At 32.9% G+C, this 14101-nt stretch overlaps 1 protein-coding gene across 1 annotated transcript; it reads left to right on the forward strand.

Moving 5' to 3' along the window:
• The first annotated feature begins 1898 nt into the window (after nucleotides 1-1898).
• myl9b (myosin, light chain 9b, regulatory) lies at nucleotides 1899-13947 on the forward strand. The gene is given in 4 exon segments (NM_213212.1): nucleotides 1899-1930; nucleotides 9376-9577; nucleotides 11068-11229; nucleotides 11738-13947. Coding segments are annotated over 3 exon segments (522 nt in total). The 5' UTR covers nucleotides 1899-1930; nucleotides 9376-9393; the 3' UTR covers nucleotides 11914-13947.
• The last annotated feature ends 154 nt before the right edge of the window (nucleotides 13948-14101 follow it).

The raw sequence follows: 14101 nt of genomic DNA on the forward strand, positions 1-14101 counted from the left end.
TCAAGTGTGTCAAACATAATGGCCCTGGAAGACAATAAGAAAACTACAGTCATGGATATTATCACAAGTTATTTAATATCAGCACAGTTATCTAATAATGTGTAAGGGAATAGATCTTTGTTATGGAGATTGATGGAGTTTCAGTAACAAGTTTTTGCAGGATAACTGTCGATCCACAGTCTGAGGAAAACATCAATATGCAGTATCAAATATGTCATAATAATATCATAATGATAACAACCATTACTACATATAATAAAATTACTACATTATAATAAAAATGTTTAAAATAAATAACTAAGCAACAATTAAACTCATATATATATATATATATATATATATATATATATATATATATATATATATATATATATATAGGTAAATAAATAAGTAACTCTAACTGTGCAGTACTTTAGAGAAAAAGCCGAAAGCAACTTCATAGGAACTAATCATTTTTTCAATTTATATTTTACATTGGAATAATATAGTATATCTATAAGATCCGGGCCACACTGGTGGAGTGGGTAGGGCTGTTGCCTCACAGTAAGAAGCTTGCTGGTTCAAGTCTTGGCTGGGTCAGAGTTTGCCTGTTCTCCCCATGTTCGTGTGGGTTCGCTCCGGGTGTATGCGTGTGAATGAGTGTGTGTGTATGGATGTTTCCCAGTGTTGGGTTGCAGCTGGAAGAGCATCCACTGTGTAAAACATATACTGGATAAGTTGGCGGTTCATTCCGCTGTGGCGACCCCTAATGAGTAAAGGGACTAAACCGAAAGAAAATGAATGAATGAATCTATGGGATCAAGTTACATTTCCATAAACTGTGTATATATGTGTGTATATAGAGTTCATTCATTCATTCATTCATTTGCTTTTCAGCTTAGTCCATTTATTAATCCAGGGTCACCACAGCGGAATGAACCGCCAACTTATCCAGCATATGTTTTACGTAGCGGATGCTCTTCCTGCCGCACCATGTCTCTGGGAAATATATAGAGTTCAAGTCAAATATATTTTTTATTAATTTTTTTTATATTTCCCAATTGTTATTGGGTAATGCTAAATAATAAATAGTTAAACTATAGCTGTAATAACTCATTTATTTAATAACCAAATCATTTTGTCTTTACCATGATGACAGTACATAATATTGTACTAGTTATAGATAAGTTACTATAGTATTCAGCTTAAAGTCCAAATTAAAGACTTAATTAGGTTAGTTAGGCAAGTTAGTTTTAGGCAAATCATTGAAGTTTGTTTTGTAGTCAGTCGAATATATATATATATATATATATATATATATATATATATATATATATATATATATATATATATATATATTTTTTTTTTTTTTTTTTATTGAGGGAGCTAATTATATTGACATTAAAATTAGTTAGAAATTTTTAAATACTGCTTTTATTGTAGACCAAACTAAAATCAATTAGACTTTGTCCAGAAGAAATAAATATAGGAAATACTGTGAAAACTAATAACATTGTTGGGGGGCTAATAAGTTTACCTTCACAAAGTTTACCTTCAATTATAGAACTGCTTTATGTCATCTGAAAGCTTGAAAATGCCTGTGCTAACCTAGACACATGAGGATCTTAAACGCGTTGATCCCTCACAGACAGAGCAGTTTTCACTAAATAAGGCAGCTTATCTCTTTTCCTGTCATTTCTTTTTGATTCCTCAGAGTGTCGCACACAGAGACAGGCCGAACATTCCTTGCCCTAATATGGCTAACTCCCTGCTGTGGGCGGGCTCTGTTTGGGCAAACGCAGCACTCTGATTGGCAGAGAGTAAAATGGGCGGGGCTTCTCCCTCAAGTTGATGCTCTGGAGAAACTTTTGTGTGCCGTAAGTGTAACTGTCTCACTGTCTACAGCAGAAACACACTAACGGGGACAGAAATACACACCAGCTAAGCAAAGGTGAGTTTATTATACTCTATTGTGGGTTTGTGTGCTAATAGGCTAGTTTAAAGAGGGGTTTGGACTGTGAGGAAAGATCTGGATGGAGCCAGTGACGTATGTTATGGAGTTATGGAGCTAAAACTGGACTTGGTTTAGTGTACAGTTATTAATACAGCGGGTTTTGATGCAGCTGTCCTGCTAAATGATAGCCCATAGCTCATTTAAAGTTGTATTATTCAAGGAAACTATTATGTTTCAAATGTTTTTGATTATATATGAGCACATCTGGAAAACAATATTGGAGTTTTTTTGTTGGGCTGAGGTCAAAAGTCAAAGTGTGACGTAATCATTGGCTCAATGATAGTAAAGTCACTTCATCAACAAAAAATAAATAAATTAAGTAGTAAATATAGGAACAGGAAAGAAATAATAATATTTCATGAACAAATTTCTTATTTATTTTTGTGTGTAGCCTATGTTGGTGATTTTCTTTTAGGTAGAGAGACACAAAAAAGACATTCACTGTCAAACAAGCGCAAGATTTAGTGAAGCGAAATCCCTGGAGAGTAATGAGGAATGCTGCAGATAACCGGATCTGTGCGTTTGCCAAATATCAGAGGCCACAAACAAGCATGAGGAGAATAATGTGGGAGGTTTTGGAAAAACACTATAATCATTTGACGTAAATACTATAGTGTTTTGGACCAAGGACTTGAATCAATCTGTTGTGGTGATGCTACAGTTGCTCTATGGTAATTAAACAACTATAGCAGTATAACAAACGAGTATAGGCCCACACAGAATCTGCGCACACAGGAATGGGCAGATTTTAGCCCATCATTACGTATATTTATTGTGTATATATATTAATAATATTATTAACTAATATGAAAATGTTCATATGATTTATTTACAATACATTTTGTAAAGTAATATTTTAGTAGACAAGCAATTCCGTGCAAATGTCAACCTTACCATGAAAAAAATTAGGTTTTCACCAAAATACAGAAACTGTTTCTTGTTTTTTTGTGTAAGTATTTTATAGTACTTTAGAAATACTCAAAACTGCATCTGTCAATGTTTTTAAACTATTATATTTGATTTACCAAAGTCACACAAGTGGCAATTTCACATTCGTCACATCCATAACGAAGAGATGTCACATCCATAATGACACTTTTTCACCATAAATGAGAAAATATTCAATTAAATAAAACCAACTATTTTTGTTTTATATCCTTTTGATTATCATTGTTTTATTTGGGGTTGTGCAGTTTAATTCACAGAATTTCTACAAAGTATGTTGTCTACTGTAAACCCGCAGACTTTTTTTTGTCACATCCATAACACAGGTTTATTTTCCTCATTTAAAGTACAAAACATGTTTACAGACTAATATTTTTCTTGTCCTTTAACTCTGTGGTCAGCTGTTCTGGAAAAAATAAACAAAAGTTTTAATATAATGCTAACACATACTTTATATGTGAATTTACCATAACGCTGGAAATGCTCAGATATTATATATGAGAGACTTGTTTACCAATCAAGTGGATTCAATGATAAAAATTTAATAAAAGTTAAAAAGGTATCCATTTTTATTTCATATATTAGGTTTTTAGATACAAAATTGTACAAACGCCTTTTATTTATACACAAAAAAAGCAATAAAAGTCTGCAGATTCTGTCTGGTTCTACAAATGACCCAATACTGTACCAAGATTTCAACAAGTATATATTTTATACCACAATACACACTCTCAGAAAACATGGTACAATGTTATACCAAAGCAGGTACAAACCCCTGTCACTGGGGCAGTACCTTTTTATTGAACAGAATTGTGCCTTAAGACAAAGAAACAAATTAGTACGCTTGCAGTTTGTACCTTTAAGGACATGATGTGTGCCATGGGAAACCAAAATGTACCTTTGGTTTTTAAACGTGCAGATAGAATATTGTAGCTTCATCAAAGGTACAAATCTGATCCATGAAGGCACCACTACAGTGACAAGACGCTTTGTACATTAACACTGTCAAATGTGTTCCTTCAAGAACTATTTAAAGGCATTTTGTTTTATCCAAAATACATACATTTATTTTGAGTAAATATAAAACATCAAATACATTTGTTAAACTATGTCTTTTAAGTTTATTTTGTCTAAATGCACCCTTTCCATTTACAATACAGAATAAAAAATACTTAAATAAATCAAAAGATCTATTTATTGCTAAACATTTCATAACACTTTTTACAAAAATGTTTCAGAAACACATTCTCCCATCTGCAATAGAAAACATTTTTATAAAACATTTTTTTCTCCAATTTCCCTACAATCCCTTTGTGATCACTTAAAAGTTCGTTTAATTGGCCTAATTTTAAAATAGAAATATAATTTCTATTAAACATGTCACTCCGCTACTCATCCGTTTGCACTGGCTGCCAGTTGCTGCTCGCATCAAATTCAAAGCTCTGATGTTTGTTTACAAAAGCGACTTCTGGCTTTGCTCCTTCTTATCTGCTCTCACTTCTGCAGATGTATGTGCCCTCCAGAAACTTGCGTTCTGTGAATGAACTTCGCCTCATGGTTGCATCCCAAAGAGGGAAGAAATCACTTTCCCGAACTCTCGCATTCAATCTGCTCAGTTGGTGGAATGAACTCCCTAACTGCATCAGAACAGCAGAGTCACTCGCTGTCTTCAAGAAACGACTAAAAACCCAAATATTTAGTCTCCACTTTCCTTCCTAGTCTGCAACTACCTCTCTGGCTCCACCGCTAACTGTATTACAAAAAAATGTATATATATATATATATATATATATATATATATATATATATATATATATATTACTAATGTGTTGCTTCTTAGGCTTTTACATACCTGAAACTTGCCTACAGCACTTATTCATTGTTGCTCTTAGTTGTGTAAATTGCTTCCTTGTCCTCATTTGTAAGTCGCTTTGGAGAAAAGCGTCTGCTATATGACTAAATGTAAATGTAAATAATTATGCAAAAGTATTGTAATGAGATATGCACAATGTTTGATTAGTTTTACAATAGTAAAATGTCTGCATGAACACTTTGCATATGCAGGACTTTTGCCAGCGCACGTGCGTAGCGGAAAGCAAACGTCAAAAGGTGCAGATATCAATAATTAAACTGTATTTATCAGAAAATGCTCACCAAATGTTTATTAAAATGCCTTAAATGTTTAGTACACAGTACCTATCATTTCGTTTCACCAGTTGTTTTGTATAATAGAGTTTAATAATAGTTATTGATTATGAGTTTCTTTAAACACATGCCTTTATATGATGATTCATGTTTTAATATGGAAATTATTCATAAAATCACTTTGCCTTTCCAGTCATATTTATTTTCATAGATATTGTAATGGAGTTGTCCAACGCTTATGTACCTTTTTTAAGAGAACAACTGTGTATCTTCATTAATTGTAGAAGGCACAGATCAGTATCATAAGAGGTGTTTTCTCTACTATATAAGGTACAACATTTACCAAGGTACAAACCTGCTGCTTAAGGAGCATTATATGTACTTTGTTTTTTCTGAGTGTGCACCACAGTTTGCTGTGGTAAAAACTAAAGCATACTACAATATTTACCACAGTTTAGCTGTTCACTATTGGTAACAATACAATCTTCTATACTACAGCATTCATTAACAATGTGCTGTAAATACTCTATTACTATAGTATAGCTCAAAATCACTATAGTATTTACTATTGTTTTCATGCTTGGGTCATACTTCACTATTCATAATAGTTAAACTCTTAGAAAAATGTGCATAACAGAACAATGCTGTGATGTTTTAACAGAAGGAGATGATAATTCATGACTGCAAATGTTTCTATTTTTAAATATATCAATGTAAATTGTTTTTAAAGTTTCATAGATTTAGCTAGATTTTCAGTCTGTTTAATTTAATGTTGATATGACTTAAACATTTACCCCAATAATTCATATTTCTGTCCATTATTTGGAGTTTTAAAAACATAAACATAATATAATGCACAGTTTAATCATTGTTTCTTTAATGCCTTCACATTAACACTGTCATTGCGCTGTATTTTAGTCATTTCTTTCTGAGAAACTGATGAAGTATACTCATCATCAGCTATTTTAAGTGCTGACAACTTGTGTAATTTAAACCGGATTTAAAGACACACAAACCAACTATTATTACAGAACTTGTACAACACTCACAGATAAAGTGTGCTGCTGTTTCCCTCCATGATGATTTGACTCTTTTTTGACCTCTGAGTTTTCTACTGTTGGATTAATTAAAGCAAATGTTTTCCATTTTGCTAGACTTTTATTATACACACACTACACACACACACAAACACACGCACACACAGAGATAAGGACATGAAAACGTCCTTCATGCAGTTGCTCTGATCTTCTGATCTATTTCTAAATTCCTGCATTTAATCCTGTGTTCAAGCTGGACATTGTGTTCTGATGATGTGTACACACACACACACACACACACACAAGCACGCACAGAGATAGATAGTTAATCAGTTAGTTACATTCCTTCTGGTTCGATTAACTGGTTCTGGTTTCACACCCACACGCACACACATGCACACATACGCACGCACGCACGCACGCACGCACGCACGCACGCACGCACGCACGCACGCACACACACACACACACACACACACACACACACACAGATAGTTAATCAGTCACATTCCTTCTGGTTCTATCTTACACTCACTCACTAAACACACTGGAGATAAACAATACAATAAGTTTGTTAAAGCAAAGCTGAGTGTGTTATTACACCAAGATAAATATGCAGTTCTTTAGATGCATTTATATATTATAAATATTGCACATAAGTAGCATTGTTTTTTCGGTGCAAACTTTTTAAATTAATACTTAAAATAAGCTAAGCGAAAGCCTAAAGTCAGAGAAAAAAACTCAACTCAAAGTGCAATCAAGAATATGTTGCTTATCTCACTGGCAGATGTTGTTTTTCTTCCATAAACTCATTTATTTTTGATGCATTAATAATGTAATGTTTCCTGACTGAAGAATTTCTTGATCACATTACACAATAAGGTTCCACTAGTTAATGTTAATGAAGGCATTTACTAAACAGTTATTGTCGCATTTACTAACTTCAGTTAATACAAATAATGTCATTTATTGTTAGGCAAGTATTAGTGCATTAATTAATGTTAACAAGCACAAATTTGGATTTGAATAATGCATCAGTAAATAATGATTTATAATTATTAAATGCCTTTCAAGTATTGTTCATGTTAGTAAATACAGTGTTCAGTATACAGTTGTAGTCAGAATTATTCGCCCCCTTTGAAATTTTTTTTCTTTTTCAAATATTTCCAAAATTATGTTGAAGAGATTTAGAAAATTTTTACAGTATGTCTGATAATATTTTTTCTTCTGGAGAAAGTCTTATTTGTTTTATTTCGGCTAGAATAAAAGCAGTTTTTAATTTTTTAAACACCATTTTAAGGACAATATTATTAGCCCTAACCTACTTAACCTAATTAACCTAGTTAAGCCTTTAAATGTCACTTTAAGCTGTATAGAAGTGTCTTGAAGAATATCTAGTCTATTATTATTTACTGTCATCATGACAAAGAGAAAATAAATCAGTTATTAGAGATGAGTTATTAAAACTGTTATGAATAGAAATGTGTTGAAGAAATCTGCTCTCCGTTAAACAGAAATTGGGGAAAAAATAAACAGGGGGGCTAAGAATTCAGGGGGGGGCTTCAACTGTATGTGTACACCCTCACAAATCTCTCATTTAGCTTGATATTTTCTATCGGAAGCTTTACAGTATTACATTTGTGCATATACTTTAGATTAGTCAGTACTGAAACCAAATCTGGAGCTAATCTAACAAAATAACCTATGAAAACAGTTTTAAAAATAGCGGCCCAATTTTATGTTAGAGAAAAATATTAAATACAATTTTCAAAAATAGCAAAACTGTATAGAAACAACAAATATATAAAATGTTGTAGTTTGTAATTCTTTTTGCAATATTTTGCATGAATTTAATTGCATTATCTTTCCATTTCTAAAGATGTTCTGTGAGTAAAATATTATTTTAATAAATATCTCTGTTTAATAAATCTGTTTTGTTGAAATGCACCAATATATATTACCCATATTCACTGAGAAATAAATAAAAACGTTAATTTTCAAAATGGGGTGTAGTCATACAGTTGAAGTCAGAATTATTTGCCCCCCTTTGAATTTTTCTTTCTTTTTTTAATATTTCCCAAATGATGTTGAGCAGATTCAGGAAAGGTTCACAGTATGTCTGATAATATTTTTTCTTCAGGAGAAAGTCTTATTTGTTTTATTTCAGCTAGAATAAAAGCAGTTTTATTATATTTTAAACACTGTTTTAAGGTCAATATTATTAACCCCTTTAGGCTATATATTATTTCGATAGTCTAAAGAACAAACCACTGTTATACAATAACTTGCCTAATTGCCCTAACCTGCCTAGTTAACCTAATTACCCTAGTGAAGCCTTTAAATGACACTTTAAGCTGTATAGAAGTGTCTTGAAGAATATCTAGTCTAATATGATTTACTGTCATCATGACAAAGATCAAATAAATCAGTTATTAAAAATGAGTTATTAAAACTGTTATGATTAGAAATGTTTAAATAATCTGCTCTCCGTTAAACAGAAACTGTGGAAAAAATAAACAGGGGGGCTCATGATTCTGACCTCAAGCGTATACGCTGAGCACTGTAGGCCAACTAGCATTAACCAATGAAACCTCATTGTAAATTGTGATAACATTTGTATTAGAAAACAAGACAAAACCATAAGTGGGAGCTCATTTTTTACATTGCACGTTCATTGTTAAAATGATATGAAAATATTAAGGAGTTTATTTACATATGCAGAAACATTTGGTTACTTTATTGAGCTGATGTTCAGAAACGGTGCCTACAGGAGCAGTAAAATCACTGATATGAAAATGACTGGTCATTCAGTGCGATCACAGGACCGAAAGTACAACTTCATGATCAACGAGGAGTTCATTTACTTCAGCTTAGTCTCTATTTCAAAGGTTGCAACAGTGGAATGAACCACCAACTATTCCAGCATATGTTTTACACAGCGTATGCCCTTCCAGCCGCAACCCAGTACTAGGAAACACACATACACACTTATTTACACTCATACACTACGGCCAGTATAGTTCATCAGTTCCCCTAGCGCATGTGTTTGGACTGTGGGAGAAACCGGAGCACCCAGAGGAAACCCACGCCAACATGGGGAGAACATGCAAACTCCACACAGAAATGCCAACTGATCCAGCCGGGGCTTGAACTAGCGACCTTCTTGCTGTGAACCAAACTTGCCAGTAATACTGTGCATTTTACAGCAACATTTTAAAATGCATATTGATGATCATCCTCTGCTTTTTCCCCCAGTCCTCAAACACCGCCATCATGTCCAGCAAAAGAGCAAAGGGGAAGACCACCAAGAAAAGGCCTCAGAGAGCCACGTCAAATGTGTTCGCCATGTTTGACCAGTCGCAGATCCAGGAGTTTAAAGAGGCGTTCAACATGATCGACCAGAACCGAGACGGCTTCATCGATAAAGAGGATCTGCACGATATGCTAGCATCTTTGGGTGAGTCTGGGTGAAATAATAGAATAAAATAAAATAAAATAAAATAAGACAAAATAAAGTAAAAAAAATTAATAAATAAAATAAAATAAATAAATAAAATATAATAAAATAAAATAATAAAATAAAATAATAAAATAAAATAAGACAAAATAAAGTAAAAAATTAATAAATAAAATAAAATAAAAAATAAAAAAATAAAATAAAATAAGACAAATAAAGTAAAATAAAATAATGAAATAAAATAAAACTTTTTTGTATTAATTCTTAATATATTACCATTTAATATATCACAATGCTTAAATATAATATAATATAATATAATTAATATAACATAATTAATATAATATAATATAATGTAATATAATACAAGATAATATAATATAATTAATATAATATAATATAATATAATATAATATAATATAATATAATATAATATAATATAATTAATATAATATAATATAATTAATATAATATAATATAATATAATTAATATAATATAATTTAATATAATATATTTAATATAATATAATACAATATAATTAATATAATATAATACAATATAATTAATACAATATAATTAATATAATATATTATAATAATTACATATTAACATATTATTATGTATTTGTATATGTAATTGTACTAATAATTACATATTAACATATTAGTACATATTAACATTAACTGTTCTCCTAAATAGCAGTAAAAATGTTAGCTAAGATTTTTCTATTAAAACATGTTCACAAAACCGTTGAGACAAATTTAACTAGGAAATAATAAGACGTCCTAAAGGAAGGAAAATCTTCATTACTATTTATTCCCCCACTCCCACAGGGAGTAACACAATAACATTTAATGCTTCCGCATATCGATCTAGTGAGATTGTCTGAAAATAACAATCAAAAGCAGAACATTGTGGCAGTTCTGCTGCATTTATTATAGGAAAAGAAACACCAGTAGGGGGATTACGTCATTGAAAACAATGGCGGCGTTCTGTCGATTTGTCCTACCTTGTCAGATTGTCCCATTTAAAAAGTAAGTAGCGCAAACTGATGATTTTGCTACCGGTGTCAATTTTGAAGTAGTGTGATATGAAGCTGTAATATCGCCCTAACCTACCTAATCAACCTCAGAAGCATTTAAATACAGTGTTGGTAACATGATCTGATGGGTAGGATAAAATGTCAGCACAGCGGCACCCATTGTCCAAAATAAATGTGGATTTTCCTGAATAAGTTAAATATGGCATGTTTTTTTCTACATATTTCACAAAGAGGTATCGTTTACTTATATTTAGGCATTAGAGTCTTAAAACCCAGGGTTCCCTTTAAAGCAAAAATTCAGGAGGCCTAAAAATTTAGGACTGACTCAAACATTATTTTTAAGATTTTAAGTTAAGAGCCACTTTTAGCCTTAATCTTATGAATACGAGCACAGATGTACTTTACTCTGGTGTGTGTGTGTGTGTGTGTGTATGTGTGTGTGCTCAGGTAAGAACCCGTCTGATGATTATCTGGAGGGAATGATGAGTGAAGCTCCGGGGCCCATCAACTTCACCATGTTTCTCACCATGTTTGGAGAGCGGCTGAACGGGACCGACCCGGAGGACGTCATCAGAAATGCCTTCGCCTGCTTCGATGAGGAGGGATCTGGTAAAAACAACAACAACAAACAACACTGTTGCGATATGAGAGTCTCACATTTTAAAATAATTCTGAACAAAGCCCCTTCAGCTTAATGTATTTCCACTAAAACATAGTGAAATGGTTCAATTGTGATATTATTTTGCAATTTTAAATAGATTTCATTGGTGACACTGTGGCTCAGTGGTTAGCACTGTTGTTTCACAGCAAGAAGGTCGCGGGTTCGAGTCTCAACTGGCATTTCTGTGTGGAGTGTGCATGTTCTCCCGATGTTTCCCCCAGTCTAAACACATGCGCTATTGGGCAACTGAATTGGCTGTAGTATATGAGTGTGAATGTGAGAGTGCATGGGTGTTTCCCAGTACTAGTTTGCCGCTCAAAGGGCATTCACTGTAAAACATATGCTGAAATAATTGGCGGTTCATTCCACTGTGGTGACCCCTGAGGAAAATGAGTGAATTAATGATTAGCATGTCATCTATCTGTAAAACTGCATCTCTGATTTTCATCTGCGCAGGTTTCATCCATGAAGACCACCTGCGGGAGCTGCTGACCACCATGGGAGACCGTTTCACAGATGAAGATGTGGACGAGCTCTTCAGAGAGGCTCCCATTGACAAGAAGGGCAACTTTAACTATGGAGAGTTCACTCGAATCCTCAAACACGGAGCCAAAGACAAAGACGACATGTAGACCAGGAGAAAGAGAGTCAGCCGCAGCTCCACAGCACATTAGAAACACACACACAAACATATGAACATACCCACTACACAATTTTGCGTTTAATAGACGTCTAATAGAAGACTAAACATATTCAAGGCTACAACAAAGCTCATTTTGGGCTCACAGTGAAAATCTATTAGATTTAGATGTCTATTAGACGTCTATTAGACTTATTATAAACAAAAAAATTGCTTGCTTGGCCCTCCAAATAGTTTTGCATTTAATAAACGTCTAATAGGTGACTAAATATAGACAGCTTGGCTAAATCCAGGCTAAATTTGTTCTGTCAGAATAATAATGTCTAATATACGTCTAAGAATTGCCCTGAATTAGACTATAGTTATCAAATAAAAAGATCAGACAGACTTTACATGCATTGATGAGCTATTCTTAGACGTCTATTAGAATTTCTCTGCGAACCCAAAATTAGCCTTGTTTTAGCCAAGCTGTCAGTGTTTAGATGTCTGTTAGACGTCTATTAGACTTATTTTAAACACATAAAATGCTTGCTAGGCCCTCCAAGCAATATTGCGTTTAATAGACGTCTAATAGTTAACTAAACAGAGACAGTTTGTCTAAATCCAGGCTAAATTTGGTCTGTCTGAAAAATAATGTCTAATAGACGTCTAAGAATTACCCCAAACTAGACTATAGTCATCAAATAAACAGATCAGACAGACTTTACATGTGTTGATTTGCTATTCCTAGATGTCAATTAGATTTTTACTGCGAGCCTAAAATTAGCCTTGTTTTAGCCAAGCTGTCAGTGTTTAGATGTCTGTTAGACGTCTATTAGACTAATTTTAAACACATAAAATGCTTGCTAGGCCCTCCAAGCAATATTGCGTTTAATAGACGTCTAATAATTAACTAAACATAGACATCTAATAGACAGCTAATAGACAGCAACAACAAGGCTAAGTTTGAACTCGCAGTGAAAATCTATTATATTTTAAATGGTAGATGTCTATTAGATGTCTATTAGACTTATTATAAACAAAAAAATGCTTGCTTGGCCCTCCCAGTAGTTTTGCGTTTATTAGACGTCTAATAGATGACTAAACATAGACGGTTTGTCTAAATCAAGGCTATATTTGGTCTGTCTGAAAAATATCGTGTAATAGACGTCTAAGAATCGCCCTAAACTAGACTATAGTAATCAAGTAACCTGATCGGACAGACTTTACATGTGTTGATGAGCTATTCCTAGATGTCTATTAGATTTTCAGTGCAAGCTCAAAATTAGCCTTGTTTTAGCCAAGCTGTCAGTGTTTAGATGTCTTTTAGATGTCTATTAGACTTATTTTAAAAAATAAAATGCTTGCTAGGCCCTCCAAGCAATATTGCGTTTAATAGACGTCTAATAGATGACTAAACAGAGACGGTTTGTCTAAATCCAGGCTAAATTTGGTCTGTCTGAAAAATCTTGTCTAGTAGACGTCAAAGAATTACCCCAAACTAGACTATAGTAATCAAATAAACAGATCACACAGACTTTACATGTGTTGATTTGCTATTCCTAGATGTCAATTAGATTTTTACTGAGAGCCTAAAATTAGCCTTGTTTTAGCCACGCCGTCAGTGTTTAGATGTCTGTTAGACGTCTATTAGGCTTATTTAAAACACATAAAATGCTTGCTAGGCCCTCCAAGCAATATTGCGTTTAATAGACGTCTAATAGATGACTAAACAGAGACATTATGTCTAAATCAAGGCTAAATTTGGTCTGTCAGAATATTCTGGTTATATTAAACTGTTGTAACATCTAATGGAAGTAAAATGACTAAATATAAATGTATACTTACTGCAGTTTCCTTTATATAATTTTTGCCTCAGATTTGGGATGTAAGTTTTGAGCTGCACTACAACTTATGATTCCAGTGATACTCTGAAGATCTGGTTCAGAAAATGTGCGATCACATGCGGCAGCTCTTAGACATGAAGTTATCCATCATATGAACCTGATGCATTTTATACACAAAGAAATAAATGTTCTCAAACCCATATGAACATGTCTAAAATCATTTCTGTGCATGCAGGGATCAATGATAGTAGTCATTTCTATACTTTACTCTATTTGGTTTAACAATGTCACAGGTAAATTATTATTTTTTTAATATATATATATTTTTTTAATTGATTGCAATTTTTCTTAATT

The sequence above is a fragment of the Danio rerio genome, chromosome 6 (genome assembly GCF_049306965.1).
Source record: "Danio rerio strain Tuebingen ecotype United States chromosome 6, GRCz12tu, whole genome shotgun sequence".
Lineage (NCBI taxonomy): Eukaryota > Metazoa > Chordata > Actinopteri > Cypriniformes > Danionidae > Danio > Danio rerio.